Consider the following 27178-nt stretch of genomic DNA (forward strand, 5'->3'; position numbering starts at 1 on the left):
CCTTTCGGAGGAAACCCGTTTCTCCATTCTTTCCTATTCCGGGACCATTTCTGGGCAACGCAGCTATTTTCACTTGAGCTCAAGTTAATGTCTCGGGGAGCTTCCCAGGCGCGTGGGCCATTCGCCCTGCGCTCTAGCTGCAGGCCCGGCTCGAGCCCGCGTCTCCAAAAGCAAAAGCATGTAGTCAGAGGGGAGCTCGGGGCTTTCAGCAAAGGCGGTGGGTGTTTTCAAACCCAGGCGAGCCCTCGTGGAAGCAGATAAAGGAAAACATTTATTAACGTGTCATTACGAGGGGAGCCCCCGGCGGGGCTGTGTCAAGCCCCGCGGGACATTTGCTCCCTCCAGCTCAGGAGAAGGAAAAGAGACAAGGATTCTCTTCGTTTGCGGCGAGGTGGACCTGATCGATGGCCCTCCTGACTTTATTGCGATCACTGATTTATTAGCGAAGCCCCCTGTCCTCGCTTGTGGGTTGCACACACACACACACACACACACACACACACACACTCGCACGCACGGCTCTGGCTCGCGTCCCCCCTCATTTCAGCTCCGGGGCGAATCTCACAGCTGTTTCAACTCCCGCGGAAAGCGAGCGGGAGCGTGTGTCGGGTGAGTGTGCGTCCGTGTCCCGGCGAGGGTGCGCGCTCCAGGCCGGGAGCGCGGCCAGCCGGGTCCCGCGACTTCGGGAGGCCGGGAGCTGCCCGGACCTCAGCTCTCCGCCGCTGCCCCGTCCGGGGCCAGACTTCGGGACCGGGGCCGTGCACCGGGGCAGCAGGACCGGACTGGCCGGGACGCGCGTCCCTCCTGCCAGAGGTAAAGGGCTCCCGCGCCGGGAGCGCGGGGAGGGCGCCGCGGCGGGGTCCCGGTTCCCCAGCACCCGCCGCCCGCGGCTGCCGGTCTGGCGCTCCCCGCCCCGGCGCGCGCTCGCCTCCCCGGGCGCGCAGGCTGGCCGGCGGCGGGGGCCGTGCCGAGGGGCTGGCTCGGGCCGCGCGGCCGGCGGGCTGGGGAGGTGTGAGACTGGCCCGGGCGGGGCGGGGCGGGGCGGGGACCCGGACTTTGGCGAGGGCGGCGCGCCGGGGCGGGGGCGGCGACCGAGCGGCGAAGCGGAGGGACGGGAGGAGGCGGAGGGCGGGGAGGGAGGAGCAGCAGCCGCACTAGCTGAGGATGCAGCAGCGGCGGCGGCGGCGGCAGCAGCAGCAGCAGAGGCAGCGGCGTGGAGTCCCCTGCGTCCCGCAGCCGGGGCGGGCTGCGGCAGAGGTGGCGGCGCCCCGCGCCGGGTGAGGCCGCCGAGGCCGCGCGTCCTGGTGAGTGGGGTGCCGGGGCCGGGTGGGCGGGACGGGGGCTCACCGCGGCCGGAGCCCGCCCCGGGTGAGCGTGGCCGCGAGCGCCGCCCAGGTGAGCGGGGGCCGGCCCCGACCGCCCGGCTCCGGCCCCGGCGTTGCGCGCGGAGGTGGGACCGGGTGGGCGGGAGAGAGGCTCCGGCGCCAGCGGGCCGCGGGGGGGTGACCCGTTTGACCTCGCGGGCGGGCTGGGCACCTCCCACCGCGCCCCCGACCTGCGGACGCGCCACTCGGAGCCCTGGAGGCCACGGGGAAAGCGAGTCCGAGCCCGCCGGCCGCTGGGGGGCTGGCCTTCTTGACCCCTTGGAGTTTATAGACCCAATAGACTGACAAGAAGCTAAGACCACGTGGGGCTTGTCCGGGCAGGACTCGGGAAAGCGGGGGACCGGAGCTGGGGAGTGACTGGGAACTCACAATACCGAAAGGGCAAAGTTCCTCCCAGGCTGGGTCAGAACCAGTTCTCAAAGCCTTGTAGAGGGTTGCTCCCCTCCTGGGGCTCCTGGGGGTTTCAGAAGTTTGGCTGCGATTTTTAGGACAGCACTTTAAAAAACAAACATTCTTTGTAGTGATTCATTCATTCGTTCTGTTCTACAAGCATTAACGAGTGCACCTCGTGGTACCAGGCCCCGAGTTACGTTCCAAGGAAACAAGATGAACAGAGCACCAGAAGCTCTGGCCATTTTGAGGGCAGCCTGGAAAAAAAGTCTTAGGTGGAAAAAAGTAAGGAGACACCCACAAATCTTAGTTTGTCACATGACATCCTTCTGAAATTCTCATCTACCTGGAGACCCAAAGGCCACTCACCCCTGCACACAGTAAGTGCCTGCACACAGTAGGACGGTGCAGACCTGCATTCTGACAAGCCTCATCCTCCTCTTCCCCCTTTGTGAAAGTTCTGACTCATTCTCTGCCCCTTCTCCTCTCTGGCCAGTCGTTCCTGCAGCTTGTTTTAATCACTTTTTGAGTTAAAAGTCAATATTTAATTAACCAAGGAATTGCATTCAGCTTACATTTGAATCCGGGTATTTGCACATCTGTGCATGTCAGGACACCCGTTCTCTTGCCCCTCCAGCTGTCTCTGCCTCTCCCACAGCGGGGTCCCCCTCCTTCGGGGCAGAGAAGGGAGGCTGCTCTTGAGCAGGTTCTCTGGGGGACAGAGAAGAGTAGGATGGCCTTTCCCTGGAGCAGGAAGACTTACTCTCATCTGGTAGTTAATAGTGAAGAGATAGATTTCTTACTGCATCTCCGCTCCCCATTACGGAACCATCGGAGGGTTTTAATTAAATTAAAGTCATTCATTACACATAGAAAGAGGGTGGGGAGAGCAGGCCGAAGACCACTCATCTTGTAAGAGGTTTTCCAGCTTTGCTTGTCCCACATCATGGAGGAGAAAAAGCTCATCAAAACAACCTGTCCAGCCCTAGCCAGTTTGGCTCAGTGGATAGAGCGTCGGCTTGCGGACTGAAGGGTCCTGGGATCATTTCCAGTCAAGAGCACCTACTTGGGTTGCAAGCTCAATCCCCTGCCCCACTCAGGGCCTGGGCCAAATTTATATACATAAATGCATGATGTTATTCTAACTGAATAGCTGAGGGTCAGTGTGGGTTTGGGCTTTGAGCTTGGTGTGTATTTATTGGGGGTTTTTAGTTTGAACTTATGGCTTAATTTGAACTTCTGAAACCCTAATAACATGTTGGCTTTCAAACTTAAGGGTTTAACGATGAGTTGATTATAAAAATGCTGGGCTTGGAGGAAGACAGTGTGGCTGTGTGTGAGACTCTATGAGTGTGTGCACAGTCACATACACGCATGCATGTGTACCCCCCCTCACACACACACACATACACTCAACAGCTCCATTCAGCTGCCATCCCGAGGACCTAGCTCATGTGTGGTTGCGCACCCTAACGCTTGAAGTGCACCTTTTGATTTGGGGATAGCATTTCCCCCTTCCTTTCTCTGGATATGTTCAATTTATCTGTTTGGACCTGCCTCAAGGGGGCAGCTTCTGGTCTGACTTAGCCAGACTGGGAATGTCACCCAACTCCATCAAGTCTGTTCTTAGATTTCGACCCCTTTAGAGACCAGAAGCCTGGTCCTGCAGAAGAACACCAGCATGTCTGATTAGCTTGTAGTTAAAAGAAAGGGCTTAGTGCGGACTTAAGGTGATAGATAACACTGATGTACTGTGTTCTAAGGCCTTATACATAAAAACTTATTTAACCCCCACAAAACCCTAAGAGGGCCTTTGATTGTTGTCAAAAATGAGGAAATTGAGGCCCCGCGGGTATCGTGGCTCAAAGACAGCTGCTCGTTGGTAAAGCTGGAATTCAAGAGGCCCCAGGGCCTCTGGAGTTCACTCTGACCCACCACTCTCTGCTCCTTCATGACCTTGGCCTTGTTCCCAAATGTAGAAGAAACACATGCAGGAGAAGAAAACACATTTAGACAATAGAACTCTGAAAGGCACAAGCCCTTTAGTGATCCCACTTCTCTCCCAAACCTCCACAGTTGGGGGACATCTCGAGTTCACATTTTGTATGAAGTGGGGGGAGGGCTGAGGAAAATATGGGTTTGTCTGGCGAGTACACACACACTCCCCCCAGTCAAGATGCAGAGGAAAATAGCAAATGTGGCTGTCAGAAAAAAAGCCATGAGGTCTGAGGTAAAGGGTCCTGACTCCTGAAAACAATGGCAGGAGGGTTAAAATTCTCTTAGAGGTGAAGCCCTCTTGTGGTGGGCGATGGAGTCACATGAGCCTGTCCCTGGGCGGGGTGGGGTGGTCCAAAGTGTGGCAGGTCTGGCCCCTGTGCCCATGCTGACCTGTAGGCGAGGAAGGCCTCACCGGGGACTGCCTTCCGTGATCCCCCTTGTGATGGGGCCTGGTGGGAAATCTGCCATGCCCCTGATCCGGATTCAAGGCGCTATCTAATTGGAAGATCATTAAGATCATTATAATTAATTGGCATCCTGATAAATGGCATGATGGCCTAATTGGGGTGGTTGCTAGGGAACTAGGCCTCACTTGGAGCCAAAAGCGGAAGAGGCCTTGCTTGGGCTGGCCACAGTTGGGCAGTAGGGTTTAGACCCAGCGGTTCATGGGAAGGGAGAGTGGTCTTCATCCACATCTGCTGGTCTTTCCTGAGCAGCTGCTGTGTGCAGGTTGCAAATGGACTATATAGTTAGGGGCATTTTCCTAGAAAGACTATAAAGGAATCAGGATCCTTTCTCTTTCAAGCAACAGAAAGGTGGGGGGGGGGGGGGCGTGTCTGAACGAGCATAAGGAAAAAGGAAGGGGAATTGTTGGCTTTCATAACTAAAAAAAATGCTAGGGTACAGCTTCAGGCACAGCTGGAGTCAGGTCTCAGAGACAGTCATGAGAATCTGTCCCTCCTTCTCTGCTCTTCCTTCCAGGGGCTGGTTTCTCTCTCCAGCTGCCAGCGGTGGGCAGGCTCGGGCACCGTGGTTAGGAGAACCACACGGCCTGGCCACCTGCCCAGCAGTGCGATCCAGAGAGTGTTACTTAACCTTTCTGGGCCCCAGTGTTCCCATCAGCAAATGATGATGATCATAGCACCTGTCTCCTGGTTCGTGGTCAAGGATGAAATGAGCTTATCAGTGTCAAGTGCTTAGCACTGCACTGACACAGGCAAGCCCTCAGGAAACGTTGGTTACCATAATTGAGGTGTGGAGCTGGCTGTTGAGAGCCATCCTCTGGTTTAAGCCCAACAAGAAAGAACAAGCTTCTTTTCAGGTACTGCCCACTCAAGCCCCGAGCTGCTCTCTGATTGGACTGTCTTATGTTATGTGCTCACTGCAAACCAATCACTGGCCAAGAAAATGAGGCCCCCCCCCAACAATGGGCTTGGGCCAGGCTCCCAAAGCCCTACTCTGGAGCTGGAGGTGGAAGCACTGGACCCCAAAGCCCTGGAGAAGGCATGTGGGGGATCCCAGTGAAAGGGAGCCTGGTTGCTAGGGAGGCAGATAGCTAGTATCTACGATGAGGAGGGACACTAATGTGAGAGATGATGGTCAATGGACCTATCTCCATTTTGGTCCAGGTGGGAACCATGGAGACAGCTGCTGGGTGGGCAGCTTCCTCTCCTTCTCCACTGGGCTCAACAGGCATTGGAGGCCTGAGTTTTCTGCCTTCGTGTCTGAAATATGCAGCCTGGCCTTGATTCTGTGCTTTCTGGTAGCCAGGGGCAGTGTTTGCCCAGCCTTCCACTGTGAGAATCATCTGGAGGTATTTGTCTTAAAAAATGCGAAGTCCCGACCCTGCTGAGTCACACCCCCAGGGAGGGCCCTGGATGCTGGGGAATGAGCCAGAATCCCATAGTGTACGCCACACCCGCTGGGAGGTGTGGGAAAGGGCCCTGGAGTGCGCATATTTTGTTTTCCTACCTGATTCAGGGAATGCCAGAAGGCAGGGGAGAGGCTCCAAATGAGATCAGAGATAGAAAGGTGTTGGAAAAACTGCTGTACTGAATAAGAGGCATTCTCCTATGTCAGTGCACGCCTGTTTATTGAGCAGCTGCTGTGTGCCAGGCCCTGTGTTAGGCAATGGGATGAACAAGAGAGTTCCTGCTTTCGTGGAACTTACATTCCACAGTGGAGAAGCAGTTAACACACAAGCAAACAAGGCCACAAAGGAGGCTCTTTTGGAAAGTGACAAGCTCTACGGTAGAAATAAAATATTGCTATGATGGAAAATGATTGCATGATGGTATAGAGCAGTGGTTCTCAACCTTGGCTGCACATTAGAATCACCTGGGAATCTTTTTAAAATCCTGATTTCTGGGCCTCATCCTCCAGAAATTCTGTTTCTTTGTCATGGGGTGGGGCCACAACATTAGTAACAAAGAAACAGAATTTCCGGAGGATGAGGCCCAGAAATCAGGATTTTACAAAGATCCCCAGGTGATTCTAATGTGCAGCCAAGGTTGAGAACCACTGGTGTAGAGGTGGGGGGGGGGGGGGGGCGGGGAGAGGAGCAAATGTTGGCAGGTAGTCAGGGGAGGCCTTCCTGAGGAAGTGACCTTTGAGCTGTGACCTAAGTTTTGAGAATGGGCCGGCCTTGGGAAGATTTGAGGAAAGAGCATTCCAGGTAGAGGGAACAGCCAGTGCAAAGGCCTAGAGGTGGAGAGGTGTGGTCTGTCCTGTTCAGAACACAAGCAGAAGTCCAGTGGGATGGAGGGTAGTGAATAAGCTGGAAGGAGGGGAGGGGAGGCCTGTGATGAGAAATACTGGCCATGGTGAGAAACAGATTTTTATTTTAAATGAAATGGAAAACGATTGGAGAGTTTTAAGCCAAGGACAACATGATTTGTGTTTTACAAAGACCTCAGTGCCTACCCTGAGAGGTATTGCAAAGAATGCTGGGACATGAGGATGGGGGAGCTGATATTGGCCTGGATGGTGGTGGCACCAATGCAGATTGAAGTGAAACGGGTGGATTGAAGGCAAAGCCAGTGGAGCTTTCTGTTGGATTGAATATTCAGAACGAGGGGAAGAGCGTGGTTCTCTACCAAGGCGACTTTGCCCTCCAGGGGACGTTTAGCAAGGTCTGGAGGCATTTTGGGTTGTCACACTGGGGAAGGAGGTGCTACTAGCCTCTAGCGAGTAGAGGCCACTAACCACCTTACAGTGTGGGACAGCCCCCCCTCGAGCAAATATTCTTAGTCCCAGGGAGTCAAAAATGGCTGGGCAGCCTGGTGTGTCGTGATTCCTAAATAGGAAAGACTGGGAGAGAAGGTTTGGGGGAGGGGGTTCCAGAATTTAGTTGTGGAAATGTTGGGTTTGAGATGACACTCGACCTGGGTGTCTGATAGCTCAGTGGGTGCTAAATACACAAGTCTGGAGCTGGTTGGGGTTGACCACTTTATTTGGGAGTCATCAGCGCATCCATGTTATTTTAAGTCAGGGGACTGGACACAATCATCCAGGGAGCATGTATTTTGTTCTCTGGTGTGGTTTTCTCCCTTCTCCCCCCCACCCCCCAGGCCTGTCGTACATCTATTTGATGAATATTTTTAGCACATCCCACATGCTCACCTCTCTCTAACACTTCGTAGAAATTCCCAAAGGCTCAGGCCGAGCCTCCCCTTGTCCATCTCCTCGGCGATTACCAGACAGAATTAAAATGCACACCTCTGCAACAGATGCTCTTGGGAAAGAGCTTCAGGTCATGCAGGATCTTGAGCCTCGCAGGCCCCACGATGCCTCGTGTTGGCACGGCCTTCACACCTCCTCCCCCAGTCCAGACCCAGACTTCATGGGATTCTTTCTCACCAGAGTCCACCCCTGTTTGGAATTCACCACAGTCTCTTAATATGATTCCAAAATACACATTGTCCAGTGGCCCTGATCTCTGACGTGTAGCTTCATCTTATAAACGGCCTGGCCCACCTGGGCTCTGCTTGAAACTTAAATTAATTCTGTCCCAAACTCAGAGTCATTATGCACAAGTTCTGTGTGTGTGTGAGTTGACAGGCAGGGCCATCCCCGGGGACCACAAGGGGTACCCAAGCTGTGTTTGACCAGGTGGGCGCCAGATGTGTTAGGGGAAGAACATTGCCAGCAGTCTTCCTTACTGGCTACAGATCAGCGAGTGACGCGACCCACCTCAGTGGCCAGAAAAGGAGAACTTTTTGATAAGAGACTGAAAAAACTATTAGTCCACAGAAGTTCAGGAGATGTTGATGCTCTGATGAAAGTCAAATCATCCGAAACTGCTTCTGGCCTGCTCTAGAGACAGCTTTCACAGCCTTCTGAATGCAGGCCACTTCAGAGAACATTTTAGAGAACAGGAAAGCCTGCTAGTATTCTTAGCGGCATGCATGTATACCACATCATCTTCATCCACTCATCAGTCAGTGGACTCAATGGACTCTTAGTCTCCATGTCTTGACTATTATGAATGATGCTGCAATGAACATGGGGGTGAAAATATCTCTTCAAGTTAGTGTTTTTGTGGGTGGTTGTTTTCTTTTTTTGGCGGGGGGATAGATACCCAAAAGTGGGATTGCTGGATGATATGGTAGTTCTATGTTTAATGGGGGCGACCTCCATATTGTTTTCCATAGTGGCTGCACCAGTTCTTTTTAGCTTTTGAAGTGTTTTTGCAGCTGGCTTCTGTAGGTCTTCTCAGCCACTCTGCCCATATGAAAGGCCATTGGTCTCCCTCCCACAGATGAGGACAGTCCAGCTCAGAGAGGTGACAGCAAACCAAAGGCGTAACTGGGCTTAGAGCTCAATTCTGTGGCTTCCTGAGCCAATGAACTACACCATATCCTGCTCCCCATCCTACCCCACCCACCTCCCTTAGGCCTCAGTGAGGCCAACTCGGGAAAGAGCACTCCTCAGGGACTGGCCTACAGGACGCGGCCATGGCCTATCCTAGAAGCCCAAGGTGAGGCTAGTTGCCATGTGCACAGGAGATGCTTGTGAGTAGAGCAGAGGTTCCTAACAGAATCTCCAGGGGAGCTCTGAAAAATCCCAGCCCCAGGCCTCATCCAGACCAGTTAAATTGGCAACTGCAGGGCAGGGGTCTGGGCATCAGGGTATTTTTTAGCTCCCAAGCCATTCCAGCGTGCAGCTGAAGTTGAGAACCACTGAAGCAAGGAGAGAGGTGCTGGATGGAGTGCCTTCTGCCAGGCATTTCTACGAAGTCCTGAAAGAGCTAGGTGGTGGCAGCACCTTGAATGAACCACCCCCTCCGGAGGCTCTTTGCACCCATAATAAAGTCCGACTCTTTGCTGAATGTTATCCTGCACTACCTGGTCTACACCTCTGTCACCCTCCACAGTCCTCTAACCTTATTGCACCAGTCACACTGGCCTCCCCTCTGTTCCTTGGCTGCATCACAGCTTGTTCCAGTCCCAGGGCCTTTGCACTTGCTGTTCCCCCTGCCTGGACTGCTCTTCCTTGGTAGTGTCACAAGTTTGCTCCTTCTGATGCTTCAGATCTCAGCTCAAATGTCACATCCTTAGAATGCCTAGAGTGATCTGTTTTGTGTTCATAGCACTTAACCACTTTCTGGAATTATCTCAATTTACTTATCCTTTGTCCTTTCTCCTCTCATTAAAACAATAAACTCTGTGTCTGCAGGGCCCTTGTCTGCTCATTCACCTCTGTATCCAGCACCTAGAATAAGGCCTGGCACTCTGAATGCTCAGGAAATACGTTTTGGGTGAAGGGACCAAGAAAGGAGGCTTGGAGATTACTGGTGGGTCTGAATCTAGTATTCAGGGATCCTTGCTCAAAGGTGACTGCTCAGGGCAAAGGAGTCAAAACCTGTTTGTCATTCCCAGGAAGTCGTGTACCCTCCCGGCACCCAGCCCAGTGCTGGAACCGGGTTTTGTGCTAACGTCATCCCCCTCTGGCCACAGCAGGAACATTGTGCCCTGCAGAAGGCTGGTAGACGCTCCAGTTCTGACCAGTCTCAGGCCACTTGGGATGTGAGAGCTACTCTGTGAGATCAGTGTGGTGACATTCTAATGAGAGCTTTCAGGGCAAAGATTTCTGAATGTACCCTCAGAAATACAACTCTCCCGCCTTCAGTAGGCCACTCCTGAAAGGCATACCACGGTGCAGGAGACCAGCCTCTCTCGTCTCCTCTCCCCAATCCAGACTCCTAACATTTTCTGAGCACGTTCTACGTGCCAGGCAGCGTTCTGAGTGCCGGCTCAGGTGACCGTGTAATAACTTAGTCCATTCAGGCTACCGTAACGGAATACCAGACGCAGGGTGGCTTATCAACAACAGACACTTATTTCTCACACCCCTAGGGGCAGGGAAGTCCAAGACGAAGGTGGCAGCAGATCCAGTGTCTGGGGGGAGCCCACTTTCTGGTTCATTGATGCCATCTTCTCACTAGATATGTCCTCGCATGGCAGAGAGGTGAGGGAACTCTCTGGAGTCCTTTTATAAGGGCACTAATCCCATTCCTGAGGGCTCCACCCTCATGGCCTAATCACCTCCCAAACACACTATCTCCAACACTGTGTTCCTACCAAACGGCCACACTTCTAGGGACAATGCATTGCAACTCTGTTTACGATAACAATGGAGTCTAATATCATTGACTTTATTTGTTGCCAAGCATTTCATCATCACCACGGCCCTTACTTTCATAATGGAGGAGACTGAGGCACTGTGTGGAGTCGCCCTGCTAGAACAGGAGCTCCTTGAGCTTGTTCATCGTTGTACCATCTGTGCTTGGCTTGGTGATGATTTGAATCAATGACTCGAAAGAATGAATGAATGATGTGCTCTTCTAAGTGTTCATCTGATGAAAGCCGCTAGCCCCAGGAGACCAAACATGTTGACTCCTCATAGGTCCTTGGTGGCAGTCCAGGTGGAGGCGTGGGTTGTAGTTAGTGTCGTTCGGGGTTCTTTGGGGGGGGTGTGTCTGCTGTGCAGCAGATCACCCCCAACTCCATTGTTTAGAGCAACAACAGTTTATCTCTAATGATTCTGTTGATGGCCAGGGGGTTCTTCTGCTTCATGTGATATCAGCTGCAAGATCCGAAATGTCTCCGCTCAGATGCCTGGCCACTAGTGCTGGTCACACGGCAGGAGCTCCGTGGGGGCCATCGGCTAAATGGCTCTAGTCTCCTCCACGTGGCCTTTTCTCACGGCTGCTTGTGCTTCCTCACAGTGTGGGGCTCTCAGGGCAGCCTGGCTGCTAAGCCTGCAGAAGAGGAAAGCTGCCAGGCCTTCCTAAGGCTTTAGCTTGGGAAGTTCTAGGGAGCTCAGGGCAGGAGTTGCTGGCAGCCCCCAAGGTTCCAATGGGACAGACACACCCCTGCTTTTTCCTTCTGCCCTTGACACTCCATGTGAGAGTCAGGGCCCCAGTGAGAGTCTGATTCGCCAACTTGGGTCACACGATCGCCCCTTGGTTACATGGCAAGAGAAGGTAGGGCCTCCTGGCAAGGGGAGAGCGTCCTCAAAAAGAAATTGGGATGCTGTTGTCAAAAGAAGGGGGCCAGATGCTGGACAGACAAACAGTTAGAAAGCTCTGCATACCCCCTGAATAAGCGGCGCTGCCGTGGGATGAGCCCTGAACATTTTTAAATGAATGAATGAATGAATGAATGGCAGATGGATGGGTTAGAAGTGCTTTTCATTCAGATGGGCTGAATGAGTGAGTGAATTTTTTTTAAGTCTAGTGTAAGTAGAATGCCCAAAACTGTATGGCAGCTTTCAAGGACAAAGGCCCCATAGCTCAGGCACTGCTGGGGGTCTGGGAACCCTATTCACCTTATGGGGCAAAGCCAGCTCCCAGAATCCCTGCCACACTTCAGCATCCCCACCCCAAGGATGGGGATGGTTGGAGCTGACATCTGGAAGAGAGAGCAAACATGGTAATGAGGGAGAAGCTGGCATGATGGGTGTGCTCCCACCTCCCCCAGACCGCACCCCACCATGGGCACTGGCAACCCAGTTCTCATGCCCTCTCTTGCAGTCACTGTACACCTGTGTACACAGTACACCTGGAGACACCCAGTGAGGCCCCCAGCAGCAGTAAGACCACCAGTTGCAGACACTGATCTGAGCTTGAAGAGCACCTCTGACCCACGGCTGTGCTCCCACTTGACGGTCTATTTCCAGCTGCTAATTAGATTGCACAGCCTGCCAGGGTTGGAAATGGACCTGTCATTCCAAATTCCCTCGACTCGCATCTCTAAATTTAGCGGGTTATTTGGTCAAAGTAGCTTCAGACTCCCTCCTTGCCTATGTGTACAAGCATCTCAAATAATTGTAAGCGTCGGACCGTTTCCAAGGTGAGCTAATGAGAAGCTATCTGCTAATAGCAGGGGCATGATGGGCGAGGATGGAGCACACGGCTGTGGATTGGGTGGAAAGGAAGAAATAATTGGATTATTCATACCGGCCAGTCAAAATAGCCTTTTATCCCTTTTATGTTCTTCTCGAAGGAAGCTACAATCTCTGGAAACATAAATACGTGTTCTGTGGGGAGAAACAGAACTGAGAGAGAGTGGGGTTAAAAGGGGGAGGGGGTGTGACTGGAATTGTCAGTCCTGGCACAGGCAGTCTGCACTGGGAACCAGCCCACAGTTAGGCGTGAATAATGACTCTGTTCAGGTCCGACTTTATTGCTTTTGGCCAAAGGCCTTTTGCAGAAATAACTTTGTAACTTGCTGCCAGGGAAGCTTTTGTCCTCAGCAAAGACAAAAGAACAAAGAACAGAAGTGGGAATGTCTGTATCTGATTCCCATTTCCCCTAAACACCGAGGAAGGACAGCAGGTGTGGCCTACCTGGCAGGCGTGAGCTGGGGGAAGGCGGTCCAGCCTCACCTATGCCAGGCTGCCACTCCGCTCCTTCCTCCTGCCATACTGATCTTTATACTGTCCTTTAAGCAGACCAAGCTCACTCCCACCACAGGGCCTTTGCACTGCTTTTTCCTTTGCTTAGAAAGCATTTCACCCACAACTGACTTCTCACCCCCCTTTCGTTGTCAGCTCAAACATCACCTCCTCCTAGAGGCCTCCCCCAATTTACTCTCTCCTGTGACTTGATAATTTCTCTCAAAGCTCATAAGAAAATCTGAAATTCATCTTCATTTATTCATTATCTGTCTTCCCCACCAGAATGTCAGCTCCTTGAGGACAGAGGCCTGGTCTGCCTTATGTCCACTGCTGTTAACCAGCATGCCTCCCAGCACCTGGCACAGAGTAGGTGCTCGGAAAAGATCAGGTGGCTTTGAAGGGTTACAAATAGTCTCCCAGCCCAACTCCTGCTCAGTATTTAAAATGTCTTAATGTTTCACTTTGGAAATCGTGTCTCCAGTGAGGTTCAGTCCCCACCCTTCCCTGTTCCCCTAAATCCAGCCACATCACCCATTTAATTCTCCTGCCTGGACCTGCATGCATTTGAGTTTGTCTCCCCACTTTAGACAAAGGCCACTGCAGACAGGTGTTTCCCTCCAAAGGTAACCAAACAACATCAGGCTTCTTGTGAACCCAGGCCTTGGGCCGGCCCTCTGGGCTCCAGGGACCCAGTCCATGGTCTGGATAAAGGGCGGCCCTCTTTCTGGGGGTCCTTGTATGGGCCGGAAGTGACAACGGATCTCAGTGAGCAGGTCATTCCCTTTTCTTCTCTTCGAAGCCCTCTAACATCAAGGAGGGAGTCCTGCCTGGTCTTCAGGAGGCCTGCTCCCCTTGTAAGAAAAAGCTCAGTGCCCTTGGCAAGCAAGAATTGAACCGCAAGGTCATTGCCTGTAACAGGTAGAGACCAGGGACACTGCTAAACACCCTACAATGCACAGGGTGACCCACACAGAAAGCAGTGACCTGGCCCCAGTGTCACTAGTGCCAAGTGGAGAGACCCTGGTTTAGGGCACGTGATGCTCATTCCCCATCTCTTTTGTTGATAAATTTACTGGAAGAAGAAAGGCAGTGAATGGAAGCTAAACCTGGCCCCAATGAGAAGCAGGTGACAAGCCGAGCTGCCGAGCTCCTGACATACGATGGAGTGCCCAGGCAAGGTTGTGTCCTGCCACCCCTCTCAGGGCAGACCCCTGGCTCCCACAGCAGAAGCCCCTGCCGCTGGGCAGGCCCGGGGAGCTGCCTGTGAAGCGGCTGCGGTTGGGAGACGCCGCATTGCCTAGGCGGAGCTCTAGCAGGTTGGGAGCTGTTTGCACCTCTCCCGCCCAGCCAGCCTGTTACTGTCCCTCCCAACCCGGAGCCCTGGCCTGGCACCCCACCACAGACAAGCCAGCGGCCACCCGATGAGACTGGGGACGTCAGCTTCTCCTCCTGGGTGGCTTCCCTGTCCGGGGTGGCACAAAGGGCAGAGCCCGAGAGCGTCATTTCTCACATCGGCGGGGAAGGCCTGGGGAAGTGAGGGCCACTTCCCCAAAATCAGTTCCCACTTCGGTTTGGCTTTAAGTGGCTTCCTTTCTACCGAAGAACAAGGCAGAGGGAAGTTGGGGGTTTTGTTTTTGTTTTGTTTTTTAAGTGCAAATAGAGAAATGTTCTCAGTGCAGGTATGATGAGGAAGTTCCGTGCTTTGAAGTAAAGAGGGGAGATTGTTGCTGTAGCTTCCACGTCCAGGGCCAGCCTTTCTGTTTGCCTCTCTGCTCCCTTCAGAACCTCCTGCCAACCACCATGGATGTAACCTCTTCGGGTCGTATGAGGAGGAGCGGGGTCGGGACAGCCTTCAGGTCACCCCAGCCACAGAAGCTTGGCAGATGCAGACACTGAACCTGACGCACGTGGAGTTTCACTTCCTAGCAGGGTGAGGTGCAGGGGCGTGGCCCACAGGCTCTCACCCCCCGCCGTGCCCAGGCCTCTGTGACCTGGCCACGTCTGCTGTGTTTTCCACGGTGGCCATAGGATACCCCACCTCCTCACTTTCGGTGCCCATTGCATGTTCCTCAGACACCCAGGCGCATTCCTCTCTCAGGACATTTGCGCTTGCTTTTCCCTGTGCCTGGAACGCTCTTTCCCTCAATGTCTGCAAGGCACATTCCTTCACCTCCTTCAGGACTCTGCACAATGTAGTCTTTGAGAGGCCTTTGCTGGTCCCCATCCCCAAACCCCCCATATAAAATTGCAGCCTTCCCCCCGCTAGAACTTCTACCTCCCTCTCTCGCATCATCTCCTCAGGATGTGTGTGTCTGATCCATGAACGATGGTCATTTCTGGATCCTCGGCATGTAGCCTAGGGCCTGTGCGTGGTCAGTGCTCAGTAAATATTTGTTGACGGAGGAATTAGGACCCCAGCTGCGCCAGGCCTGGGGCTGTGGGGTTAGAAGGAAACAGCCCCTGCCCATGTGGAGCTTCCAGTGGGAACAGCAACCCCCCCACAAAATAGAAACCTGAACAGAAGGCGCATCGAGGAATTGCGAGCTGTGAGGAGTGCTTTCAAGAGAATAAACCTGGGTTGAGGCTGGGAGTGACAGAGGGAGGCCTGCTTCCGGAAGGGGGCCCAGGGAAGGCGCTCTCTCCACCTGTCCGACTCCACCCGTCCCAAACGTGCAGGCCACGCCCAGGGAATAGCCTGTTTTTCTTGATGAGGAAACTGAGGCTGAATCAGGACCAGAAGTCATGACTCCCACGCCCACCTTCCTTCCACTTCTCTGCCGCTGCTTTTATCAGTTAACAAATAAGAATGAGGGAAGTTTGCCTGTGATAAGCCCTAGAATTGGGCACAGGCCTTCGGCTCAAACGCTGTGTTGTCAGATGTCTCTATACAGAGGCAGAAGGTGGCTGGGACGCCACCTGAGTCAACACTCTGCCTCCAGCTCGCTCTGCCATCTGGGCTCATTCGGTTGCAAGTGACAGAGAGAGCTACTCGGAGTGACCTAAGGAAAAAGAATTTGACTCATGTCCCTAAAGAGTCATAGTGTTGAGAAAGTTGACCTAGAAACAAAGAAAACTAGTTGGACATAGAAGAATCTATTGGTGCAAACACATGAACAAAGAACCCAGAGGTAAATCCTCCTTCAGGCTTAGCTGGATCCAGCGTTTTCAAGACCCAGGTACATTCCATTCCACAGCTCTGTATTTCCTATGTGTGGGCTTCGCTCGGACTCCACGTGAGGCATGATGGAGTCAGAGTCTTCCCTCACCTGATGTTGAAAAGACATAGAATAAATTAGCCAGTTGGAAAGAGTAGGCCAAAGTGCTTAGATTAGTCAGATTGGCCCAATCACTGAGGTAGGGAGATTGGAAGGCCCTGATTGGCTCAGGTCTGGGTCCCATGGTCTAGCCGTAGAGCTTTGTAGCTGGGACCTAATTTAAACCTTAGGGACCATGGATCAGACAGAAAAAAAATCCCAAATAAAAGCTGGGCACTGTTACAGAAAGTAGAGTGAGAAAATGCTAGGTGGCCCAAAGCCAGCATTTATGGAGTGCTTACTGCATACAGCTCTGTTGCGAAGGCTTCAAAGTATTAAGCAATTTCATCCTCACAGCTCTACCAGTGCTGTTATTGGGGCCACTTTACAGGTGGAGATACTGAGGCCACAAGAGGTTAACTTACCTGCCCAACATCTAGTAAGCAGTGGAGTAACAATTCAAACCCAGGCAGCCTGGCTCCAGCTGCCCCCCGACCCCTTTTCTGCGCCTGTCAGCTCCATGAGAAGAGTTGTGTCTGTTTTTTCCCACTGGTCATGACACAGTGCATAGCACATAGCAGATGAGCGTGTGAATTATATGGCCTCTCAAACACCCACTCATTTGACATGCAAAACCTTGTGATGATGCTCAACTTCCCAAGACTTCGAATATCTTGTTTCTAAACTTTCTTTGAGCTCTGACTGTATTACGTATAGAAAATCCATGGCCCCGGCCTGACTGTTCACCTGTGGTTTGCCGTTACTTCAGTCCTGTTTTCTGACCCTCCTCACCTTTAGCTGGAGTCTGTCGACCCCAGGTTTTGATATATGGACTCCTTAGAATCTCACCTCCATGAGGGCAGGGACCTCCCCTCCCCCCACCCCCCTGGCTGTTTGAAGCACCAAGAACTTTGCCTGGCACACAGTAGGCGTTTGAGACTTTCTTGTTGCATGAATAGTTATGTGGACTAATGGGTTCTTAAGCCCCTCTCTTTATGCCCTAATTTTCTTTCCAGATCCTGAGCCCTTGTCTTGAAATCTGATCTTATTCTCCTCCCTCCAAAGGACCCTTTTCTTGCCCCCCTGTCTTGCTCTTGAGTGCTGGCTTGGTTCTCTGCTCCAGCTGGAATCCCAAGAGCAAGCATGAAGAGCCACCAGATGCCCGGGACCTGGGCAAGGGAGACAGGGAGTTGGTGGCCTGTGGGTGACAGGAGCTCCCGTCCTTCCTGTGACAGCCCTGGAGAGGAGGAGAGAAGGCTGAAAAAACCTATGGCCAGGAAGAAGGGGAGACACCAGGGAGTGTAAGGTTTAACAGATGTGTGTGTGTCATCCCCTGTCTAGACAACTTCTGGGCTGGAGATTCAGGACCACACATTTCCACCCCTCCCACTGCCTGCTATTTACTGGAGCTGTTTCCCCTCCCTGAGGCACCCTGTACTCCACCCACTTCTTCGGGGTCTACCCAAATCCTGTGGGTTCCTCAGACCTCTGTTCCTCTTAGACTTCTCAAACTTGACTCTGTAAAGACTCCTCCTGGCAGCCCTCCCTGACTTCCCCCAGGTCAGCAGTTTCCCCCTTCTTCTTCCTGTTTGTGCAGCACACTTAACCTCAACCTTTTGTATCACTCATCACTTTCCAAGTGAGCGCAGGAGTCAAGAGATGGTTCTGGGGTCAGAAGGTCTGGGTGCAGATCTCAGCTGTGCTGTCTACTTGCTGTGTCAGTGCTGCAGGAAACAGGTGGTGCCTTCCACCCAAAGTGTGAGCAGAGTGTAAGAAAATGAGTCACACAGACCTCTGGGGCTGGGCCGGCAGCGGGTATGTGCTGGAACCTGGAGAGGGCCGCCCACTGGAGCTGCGGCCCTCAGTAAAGCAATGGACGCATGTGGTCATTTCCCAGGAAGGGGCCAAGGAGGGCATCTGGGAAGTATCCAGCCCCTCTCTCTTCCCTTTCTCCCTACCAGGAGCCAGAGAGTATGGAGCCCATTAATGTGGTCCATCCAAGTGAACCTCCCAAGCCACAAGGAAGGGAGGAGAGAGGACGGTGAGAGTGGGTCAAGGGATGGTATTCAGCATCAAGTGGTGGTGCTGTGGTGGCAGGAACCACGGCACCAGGTGCTAGACCCATGGCTTCAGCCACCTCTTGACTTCTGGCTAGGAAAGAATTCAGAGCCAAGACTCAAACTAGAAGAGAACATCATCTCTCTCTCTCTCTCTCTCTCTCTCTCTCTATATATATATATATATAAAAGCCTAAGCGACCGTTATGACCGGATGACCGGCTGGTAGCTGTGATGTGCACTGACCACCAGGGGGCAGATGCTCAATGCAGGAGCTGTCCCCTGGTGGTCAGTGTGCTCCCACAGCCAACCTCCTGCAGCTGGCCAACCTCCTGGGGTCCCTCCCCCCCAGCCGGCCTGCCCCTATCGCCAGCCAGGCCAAGGGACCCCCCCCACCCGTGCACGAATTCGTGCACCAGGCCTCTAGTTTATGTATAAAATCACAGAGGTGGAAGAAGTAATTTGGAGAAAAAATGAGCTTAGAAAACAAGTTATAGAGGCTAAGGAAGGGCCCTTGGAGCTTAGAAGTGAGGAAGACCAAGGTGACATGCTTGGGGGGTAGGAGGGGCAGAGAGGGCCAGAGGGAAGAGAAAGAGAAAGGTTTTTCACTATCCCAGGAGGGAGGGCGAGCTGGGTCTTTCCTTCTAAGGGTTCTAAGGGCAGAGATTTTAGGGGCGATCCCAGGGGAAGGTCTCAATAGAATATTCAGCAGCTTCCCAGGTGTGTCCTCTTATGGTTTAGGTCTCCACTGATGGATTGGTTGGCGCCAGGGCAGGGGGTCATTATGCAATGCAGCTGGTCCTGAGGTCAGCCATGGGGTCACTGTCTGGTTTTGTTGCTTATCTGGGCCTGCAGCTGAAATACAACTGAGGCCTAAATGTTATCTCTAGGGAGGAAGGTCAGGGGATCCAAACCTCATGACCATCCATATCATATACTAGGGGAGGAAAGGTCACCCTGGGGGCAAGTTTCCACCCTACAGTTGATTGTCCACTGCTAGACACGCAGGGCTTTCCGGTCTGGTGACTGTCTGTATCTGGCCCATGGTCCTTGCTCTGCTCGTGTCTGTCTAACTGCCTACCACAGTGTGACCTTGGGCCAGTTCTTGGACCTCTCCAGGCTCAGCTTGCTCATCTGCTACTCATAATGTTGTCAGGGCGACATGAGTTAGCACAGGAAAAGTGCTGATAATAGGGCAGAGCCCAAGACAAACACACCATAAATTTTAGTTTTTCTTCATCTTTATTATATTTGGGAGTTTATTGTGTAAGTCTGGATGCTTCCTTTTGCAGATGACAGCCCCAACTCAGACAAGCTTAAGCAACAAGGGGCACTTGTTTCAGCCTGTGACTGGCTACTTTGTTCAGCCTAGTGTCACCAGCATCCCCCCTCAGGCTCCAGTTGGTACCCAGGCTGGGCTCACCCCCTTGCCAGCACCCAGCAGCCCACTCTATAATTTCTTCCCTCCCTCTGGTTCGCCAGGCCTCGGTCACATGTCTATCTCTGGGTCAATCACTGGAGCGAGAGAGATGGGATGTGCTGATTGGCTCCACCTGGGTCACATGTTCCACCCTACATTCAAACTGTACATTATCAGAATAAGGGAGCAGTAGTGCCCCCAATCACAACTGGAGTACTATACCCAGGAGGGAGAAAATGTTTGCTGAGTCAGTAAATACCTTGAGTATCTGCTGTCTTCAGCACTGTTTTAGGTGTTGGTGATTCAGGAAGCAGATGTGAACAAAGAATCTGTCCCCTCTGGAAGCTGATGTGTTAGTTCAGGAAACCCAGAAAGAAATAAAATATCTAGTCAGGAGTTGTTAATGCTCCTGGGGAGGGAAGAGATTTCAATTTTCACCTCAAGGAGGTGAGGAAGGGGCCATGAAGACTTCTGGGTGAAGGCTCTGGCAGCGCCAGGAGCAGCATGTGCAAAGGCCCTGGGGTGGCCTGTTTTGAGGAATGTCATGGAGGCCATGTGTAGCTATTGCTGAGTGGGCAAGGGGGAAAGTAAAAGGTGATGAAGTCAGAGAAGGGATGGAGCCAACCATATATAATCTTGTAAGCCTTTTGGAGGGTTTGAGGGTTTTTTTCTGCACGAAATGGGAGCCCTTGAAGGGTTTGCAGGGGAGGAAAATGGCCTCTTTTAACAGGTTCCTTCTGGCTGCTTGATGGAAGGAGGTGAGGGTAGAAGCAGGGAAACCAATTAGGAGGCTGTTATAATCCAGGCAGGATTATCCTACCACCTAACACTGCCTTACACATATTTGGCCCTAAACAAACATTTGTAAAGTAAATGAAGGAAGACATAAGTGCCCGGGCTCTGGACCACCTAGGAGGGTCTCCCAGTCTGCAGCCGAGGCTCCAGCACACAGGGCATCTCTGCACACCCCACACTTTCCTTTCTTCCCACCTCCCTGTGAGTTCTCCTGTCTGGTCAATGCCTTGTCCTGCCTCTGGCCACTTCCTCTCCCACCCCGCTCAGCTGCCTGATCATTTCCAACCTCCTCTTGACTACCCTGGTTGGATTCAGGGATCCTCAGAGGAAACCAGCTATCTGAGTCTTCCTGGACAGGCCTGGGGAGGTCCCAGAGGTTCCCCGAAGTTGTAGTATGCAGGGCTGGGGGTTGTCGGTCACCCTCAGACCTGCTCCTCTCTGCGGATGGGCAGATAGATCCAGACGCGGGGTGATGTTTCCGAACGCTTGGGACGTTAGGCGTTTCCGGAGATGTCATCCTGGTCTGGGAAGGTCTGTGAGAAAACACTGGGTGAAGGGAAGGGGCTGGAGGGACCCTGCCTGCCACAAGCTGGTGGGATGAGAGGGGGTGTCCATGAGACGGACAGAACACGGTCATCTGCACGGATTCTCCAGATCCTCTCTCGGTTCAGCAACTTCAAATCTTTTACCAAGAGGGAGAAAAATGGAGGCAGAACCCCTTGTGTCATTTTTTCATTGATTCCTTCGGCATCTGGAGAGAGACGGGCACAAGGCCAGGGGAAGTCGGAGCCGGGGAATTCATCAAAATCGGCCCATTGATGACTTGCTCTGATGAAATAATTAGCTCCTGTTCTCTGGTTGCAGAGCTTTGACTTCCATCCAGAGCAGGAGCATCCTGACGGGTGGGCTGTCACTGCCCAGAAAGGGGGGCAGGGGTTGCTAAAAAGACAACACAGGTGCCCTGCACACATTCCCAGCTCCACCCACCATCTGGCCCAGGGATCCCAATACAGGCTGCAGCTCCCAGCTCCCCGGGACCTCACATCACAGGCCCAGAGCCAAAAAGGCCCTCGGGGGCACCTGGTGGCCACCTACTCGTCATTGAGCAAATATGAAAACGGAGGCTAGGAGACTGAGGAACTTGCCCAGAGATCTACTTCAAGGAGGTTCTGGTTGAGCAGGCTAATTCCCGCCACCCACTGAGCATGTGATCATGGGAAAGTGTGTTACTCTCTGGGCCTCAGCTTCCTCGTTCATAACATTAACATGGGTGTGATATCAGTGGGTAGATGTGCAGATGAAATGAGTTGAAGCATTGCAAACTGCCAATAAGCATTTGGTGTTATTGCTTCTGGTATAAGAGAGTTGCTGTCTGTAGGGCATCCGTGGCAATTCTCTCGATACTTGATCCCTCGAAGTCAACTTGAAGGAGCATGAATGTGCATTTTAATGGGTGTGCAAAGCACAAAGCATCCTGGTGTGTTTTCCAGGGGGCCCATGGACCCATAAACAGCATGATTTGAGGGCCCATGATCTGGGATAATTCAGGGACTCGTTAGATGGCGAGAGCTTGCCTCCTTTCCACCCCTCCAAACCCTCCCATTACCTCCAGGAGAGATGGTGCTAATATGCGTTGACGCCTTTAACACCTGCTAATCTCCCTTAGATAGAGAGGGCAGGTCAAGAACGGGCGAGCACAGGGCTGGCCCATGAACTCAATGCTGTGAGACCGAGTTAACACTGTGTCTGTTTTCTTCGACTTTGTTTGCGTGGTTCCCTGCTACAGAGAAGGTTTGCTGATATTCCATTTATCCTTGGATACGACGTTTCCTTTTTCAGAATCATGTACTTACGTTTTTATTTTCAAATGCGTTCCTTCAAAGAAGCGCCTGAAGCAGATAACGGAAGGACTGTACGGGAAGGGCAGACATCGGGGCTGTGGCATTCAGGTGGAAGAAGCTGGGATACGTGAGGTTAATGGTGAAGGGCCCGCGCTGAGCAGGGAGAGCAGAGGCCAAACCCTGTCTGTCACTTTCTCTCGGGATCATCATAGGACCGTTAGGCCTCACTGGTTCTCAGCTGTAAAATGGGGATAATACTGGCCTAGTGCCTGTGTGAGCCAGTAGGTGTGGGGATGGACCAAGATGCTGTGAACAGAGTGCCCGACGCAAGACCCAGCTGCAGTGATCGTAATAACCTAATAACAGGTCACACTGTCAGCGATGTGCTCCGGTTAATACCATGTGCCAGGCACCACTGGTCTCAGCACTCTATTAACTCGTTAATCCCTTTCACCCATTTTATAGATGAGGAAACTGAGACACAGAGGTGTTTTTAAGTTACTTGCCCAGGGTCACCCAGCAAGTAACTCCCAAGTCCACATCTTAGCTGGCACACGACAGGGCACCAAGCAGGTGCCCAGTGCACTGCGGATGCAAGGGCTCTGGCTGCCGAGAGATGCGTGTTTTGCAGATTCTGGGGATGAAGATGGAAGTCGGTGCTTGTCCTCCAGCCCCATGAAACTCACGGTTCTCAGTCAGCTGCCCTGATAATGTGATGTCCTGTCCGAGGCCCCTGAGGCGGGGGTGGGGGGGGGGGCGGGGGGGGGGCCTGTGTGGAGCCTGCCCCTGCTCCCCTAGGGAGAGGGGATTGAAGGCACTGCTCTCAGAGGCAGGCTAGGGAGCCGGGGATAGGGAGCAGACAAGGAATGGTGCCGCTCTCGGGAACTAGCAAGAGAGGGGAGCCATGACTGCCCCAGGCTCAGAGGGCAAGAGGGGGGACAGACACCCAGAACTGGGGGACAGCTGGAGCTGGGAGGGGCCCGGCTGGAACTGCAGCCAGACTGGAGAGCAACGGGGCTGGGAGCCACTTGCTGCTGGAGAGGGAGCAGAGGAGAGTAGGGATGCTGATTGCCCACTCCTCCCGCCCTGCAGCCTCCCAGCAGGGCTTCCACTGGCGGAACCAGCAGGAAGCCAGAGATGCAGTCTGCAGCGTTCTGCTTCCTGGGGCACCGAGCAGGATGGAGAATGGACCAGGGGACAAAGATCAGCCACCCCTCGACCCTTTCTGGGGTCTTTCCAACCACAGAGTAGCCAACTCCTCCTTGGTGGCCAGGAAGGGTGATGGGGAAGGCATTGCTGACAGAGGTCTCCGAGCCACTGAGCCTCGGGACCCAGGTTATTGTGCAGCCTGCCGAGCCCAGCAGAGCTCCGAGGACCGTAACAAAACCTCCACTCCTTTATTTATTTGAATATGTATTTGGCACCTGCTATGTGCCAAGCACAATCCCAGGTGCTGGGGACAAAGCTGTGATTAACACGGGCCCACTTCCTGTCCTCGTGGAGCTGACCCTTCAGTGGGGAGGGGCGGGGGGGACTGGGCAATAAATAAGACGATTGCCGGTTGTAGTAGGGATTTAGGGAAATAAAACAGGTTATACAATACAGAAAATGCCTCGGGTGGGGGCAGGCACCACTTTTGATAGGTGGTCAGTGCAGCCTCTCCGAGAAGGTGACATTTGTGCCAAGACTCGTCAGAGGGGAGTGAGCCCATCATACAAAATCTGGGGAAAGACTCTTCCAGGTTCAAGGAGGAGCAAGTGCAAAGGCCCTGGGGCAGGAACAAGCTTGACTTGTCCAAGCAGCAGAAAGAAGCCAGTGGGGCAGGAGAGCAATTGAGATGAAGGGGGAAAGGTGGGCAGGGGCTGGATCACATGGGCCCTGGTGGCCTGGTGGGGAGTTTGCATTTTATTGCCTGAGCCCTGAGAAGCCAGGGGAGGGTCTAAGCAAGTAAGTGACTGGGTCAAGGGTGAGATGAGTGCCTTGCACTTGTACAGCCTGGAGTGAGTGCCTCACTGAGTGGTATGACCTGGTTTCAGTTTTCGGAAATTCACACTGGCTGCCCTGGGGACAAAGGAAGGGGGCCAAGGGTGGGGACAGGGAGGAGACCCCGCAAGAGGCTTTTGTACCCCAAGGAGAAATGAAGGCAGCATTCCGCTCTGCAGAAACTGGGGCCCTTGCCGAGCTCCCTGAGCCTTGGGTGGGGTTCCCCATGGTCCTTCAAGGTCACAAGGAGGGTGACTCAGCCTGACTCCATCAAGCTTGGTTTCCTCTCAACATATCTGTTCTCGTTCTCTCTCTCTCTCTCTCTCTCTCTCTCTCTCTCTCTCTCATGCGTGCCTTAAATAAATGAGACCAAAAGTCTCTATCTGGACAGGACTTGAAGGCTCATTTCCTCAAGAAATAGAAAAATGACCACAGAGACCTGCCTGCGCCAAGCTCACCGCGCGCCCCCCCCCCCCCCCCGCCCGTCCCCCAGCTTTGCGTGTGACCTGACCTGGGGTGTGGTGGGATGGGGGGGTGACTGAGGTCACAGTGGAATGTGACAGCTCTCCTGTCATTTTGTTTATTCGACCCAAAACGAATAGGAATAACTTGCCCAGCTCTGGGTGTTGGCAGGGAGCCTTCACACACAACCCGACTGCATCAGGTTCTAATAACAGTCGTGTCTCCCCATGTTCCCCACTGGCTTACTGACGGGGAAACCGAGCTGGTGAGTGATGGAGTCGGGGCTGAAGCATGGGGAGCCGTCCAGCCCTGAGTGGATGGGCGCCATTCCCGCCCTGCTCTCCCGGCCCCGCCCTGAGCCACAGGCTGCCTGGGAGGCGGCTGCAGCCCCCTCCCATCTGCCTGCTGAGAAGAGATGGCCAGAAATAACTGCTCCCCCAAAGTGGGCTGCTTCCTTTCCTTTCTCTGGGGTGCTTTGTGGAAGTGGTTGTGTGGTTCAGTGACCCGCTGACCATCTGATTTGGGGCTTGAGCTGCCACCAGTACATCCAGCCACCCGCGGGTCCAGGGGACAGTTCTGGCTGCAGAAGTGGTCACTGGAGGCTTCCCCACCGGCCTGCTGCTGAGCAAATTGCAAATAACTTTTCTCGTCACTTGAGCCGTGTTAGATGTTTGCTCGGCTAGAGCCGCCCTGATCAGATAAACTGTCCTTGTCCGTGCCAGAGGCCATCGGACGCCTCGTTATGCAAGTCTGAGCGGTCACAGCCGTACTCAAAGGTTGACCTGGTTCTCTTCCTGCTCCTTTAGATCCGTGAGCAGAGAGGGAAGAGGGCAAAGGAACAAGCCCACCAGGCGCAGCTCCAGACGCCTGCCTCCTGCAAGAAGGGACAGATCAACAGAAACATAAAATGGCCCGCCCCGGCCTGCTGCTGTGCCTGCTCTCCGCCGCTGTCCTCCCTCTGCTGGGCGGGAGCTCCTCCTTCCTGTCGCACCACCGCCTGAAAGGCAGGTTCCAGAGGGACCGCAGAAACATCCGCCCCAACATCATCCTGGTGCTCACAGATGACCAGGACGTCGAGCTCGGTAAGCACCCGGCCAGCAGGTGGCACCTACCCGGGCCCCCAGGCTCCCAACGCAGGTGCTCATGTCAAGCTATAGAGTTCACTTCTAGTGGATTTAACCAAGTCACAGGGGTGGCCCACACCTGTGGACTCGCAAGGTGAGGGGTCTCCAGCCTTTTCCTAATGCAAAACCCTTCCTGGATTTCTCCAAACCCTTCTGAAGAAGACACGTTAAGACCAGTTCATATGTTCCTCTGATTTCTGTTGAGTACCTACCTGCCATGTGCCAGGCATGGTTCCAGGGCCTGGAGCCTCAGGAATGATGAGGGAGGCACAGGCCTGTGCTCATGGAGGGAGGGAGACAGATCATCGGTGCGACTGCCATCCACATGTAAAATAAAGTGATGCCCGTGGGTCCTTAGGTTTGATGGTGCTGGATGTTTTGTAAAGCAGTGTCACATGCACGATCACATTAGATAAGCCTGTGTGTGTATCATAATAGCCGTTTTATATTATTTTAAAATGAAGAGATTGAAGGGGGTCCCACAGCTGGAAAGAGGGACTGAAACCCATCGGACTCCGTGTCGTTCTGGGCCCTCCTGGCAGAGTGAGGCTTGGTCTGGCCCTGTCACACTCGCTCTCCTGCCTGAGCGTCTGTGCCCAGTGGTCAGGCCAGGGTCACAGTCAGGGCTTAGAAAATTAATTATTAATTAATTAAAGTAACTTCAAGAAGGAGCAATGCTCCTGTGAACCTGAAGAGGGCGCTGTGCTGGATGGCACGGTGGTTGGAGCTGCTTTGGGTTGGTCATCAGGGAGGGCTCTCGGAGGTGGTAATGTTTGTGCTGACCCTGAACAGAAGAAGGAACCACCCTCCCGTGCATACGAATACACACATACATGTGTGAGCCCTGCTCCACCCACCTCAACAGCTGTGGGTGGGCTCAGCTTCCCGGGTGGCATCCAGGGGCAGGAAGCCATCCCTGTTGGCAGTGACCTGACCCAGTTCACAGAGATGTTGTCTCTGGTCCTGAGCTTCCTCCCACACAGCACTGTGGGCTCCAGGTAGAGCGGGTAAGACGGGCCCTCGCCTAGTTTAGACCATTTACACGGATGGCAGGCAGGCCCGGCAAGGGCTGTGCCCCAGGGCTTCTCCAGCTCAGGCCTCCACGCCTCCCCTTTATTCCTCACACAAGCCACTCCTGGGTCACACCTTTGGTTTATTGTATAAACCCGTGGTCGGCAAACCGCGGCTCGAGAGCCACATGCGGCTCTTTGGCCCCTTGAGTGTGGCTCTTCCATAAAATACCACGTGCGGGCGCACACATACAGTGCGATTGAAACTTTATGGCCCATGTCTAGAAGTTGGTATTTTGTGGAAGACCCACACTCAAGGGGCCAAAGAGCCGCATGTGGCTCGAGAGCCGCGGTTTGCCAAGCCGCAGTTTGCCGACCACTGGTATAAACCATCCCCCCTGCCTTCCTAAATAAGACATGGGCTCCTCCACCCAAGCTGTGGGTGGCTTCATTTGCATGGGAAAGAGACCCCATAAATGAGGCCACCAAGAGTGAGGCCTCCAGAAAGTCTCACTTGGACTTTCTACTCCCCTGTCTCAATCTCCGTGTCTGTTTCCA

General features: G+C 53.4%; 1 protein-coding gene across 2 annotated transcripts in view; it reads left to right on the top strand.

The window, feature by feature from the left end:
* The first annotated feature begins 1208 nt into the window (after window positions 1–1208).
* SULF2 (sulfatase 2) overlaps window positions 1209–27178 on the top strand; it is a 96484-nt gene continuing 70514 nt past the window's right edge. The window contains exons 1-2 of one of the 2 annotated variants that reach the window (XM_070420777.1): window positions 1209–1304; window positions 25293–25568. In XM_070420777.1, coding sequence (XP_070276878.1) covers window positions 25394–25568 — 175 coding nt within the window. In that variant the 5' untranslated portion in view covers window positions 1209–1304; window positions 25293–25393. Of the gene's footprint in view, window positions 1305–14587; window positions 14605–25292; window positions 25569–27178 lie in introns of those variants that run through there. The other variant, XM_070420778.1, reaches the window with a different exon arrangement.

Source organism: Myotis yumanensis, unplaced genomic scaffold (assembly GCF_028538775.1).
Source record: "Myotis yumanensis isolate MYYU_CA2020_CCGP unplaced genomic scaffold, mMyoYum1.0.hap1 SCAF_7, whole genome shotgun sequence".
Lineage (NCBI taxonomy): Eukaryota > Metazoa > Chordata > Mammalia > Chiroptera > Vespertilionidae > Myotis > Myotis yumanensis.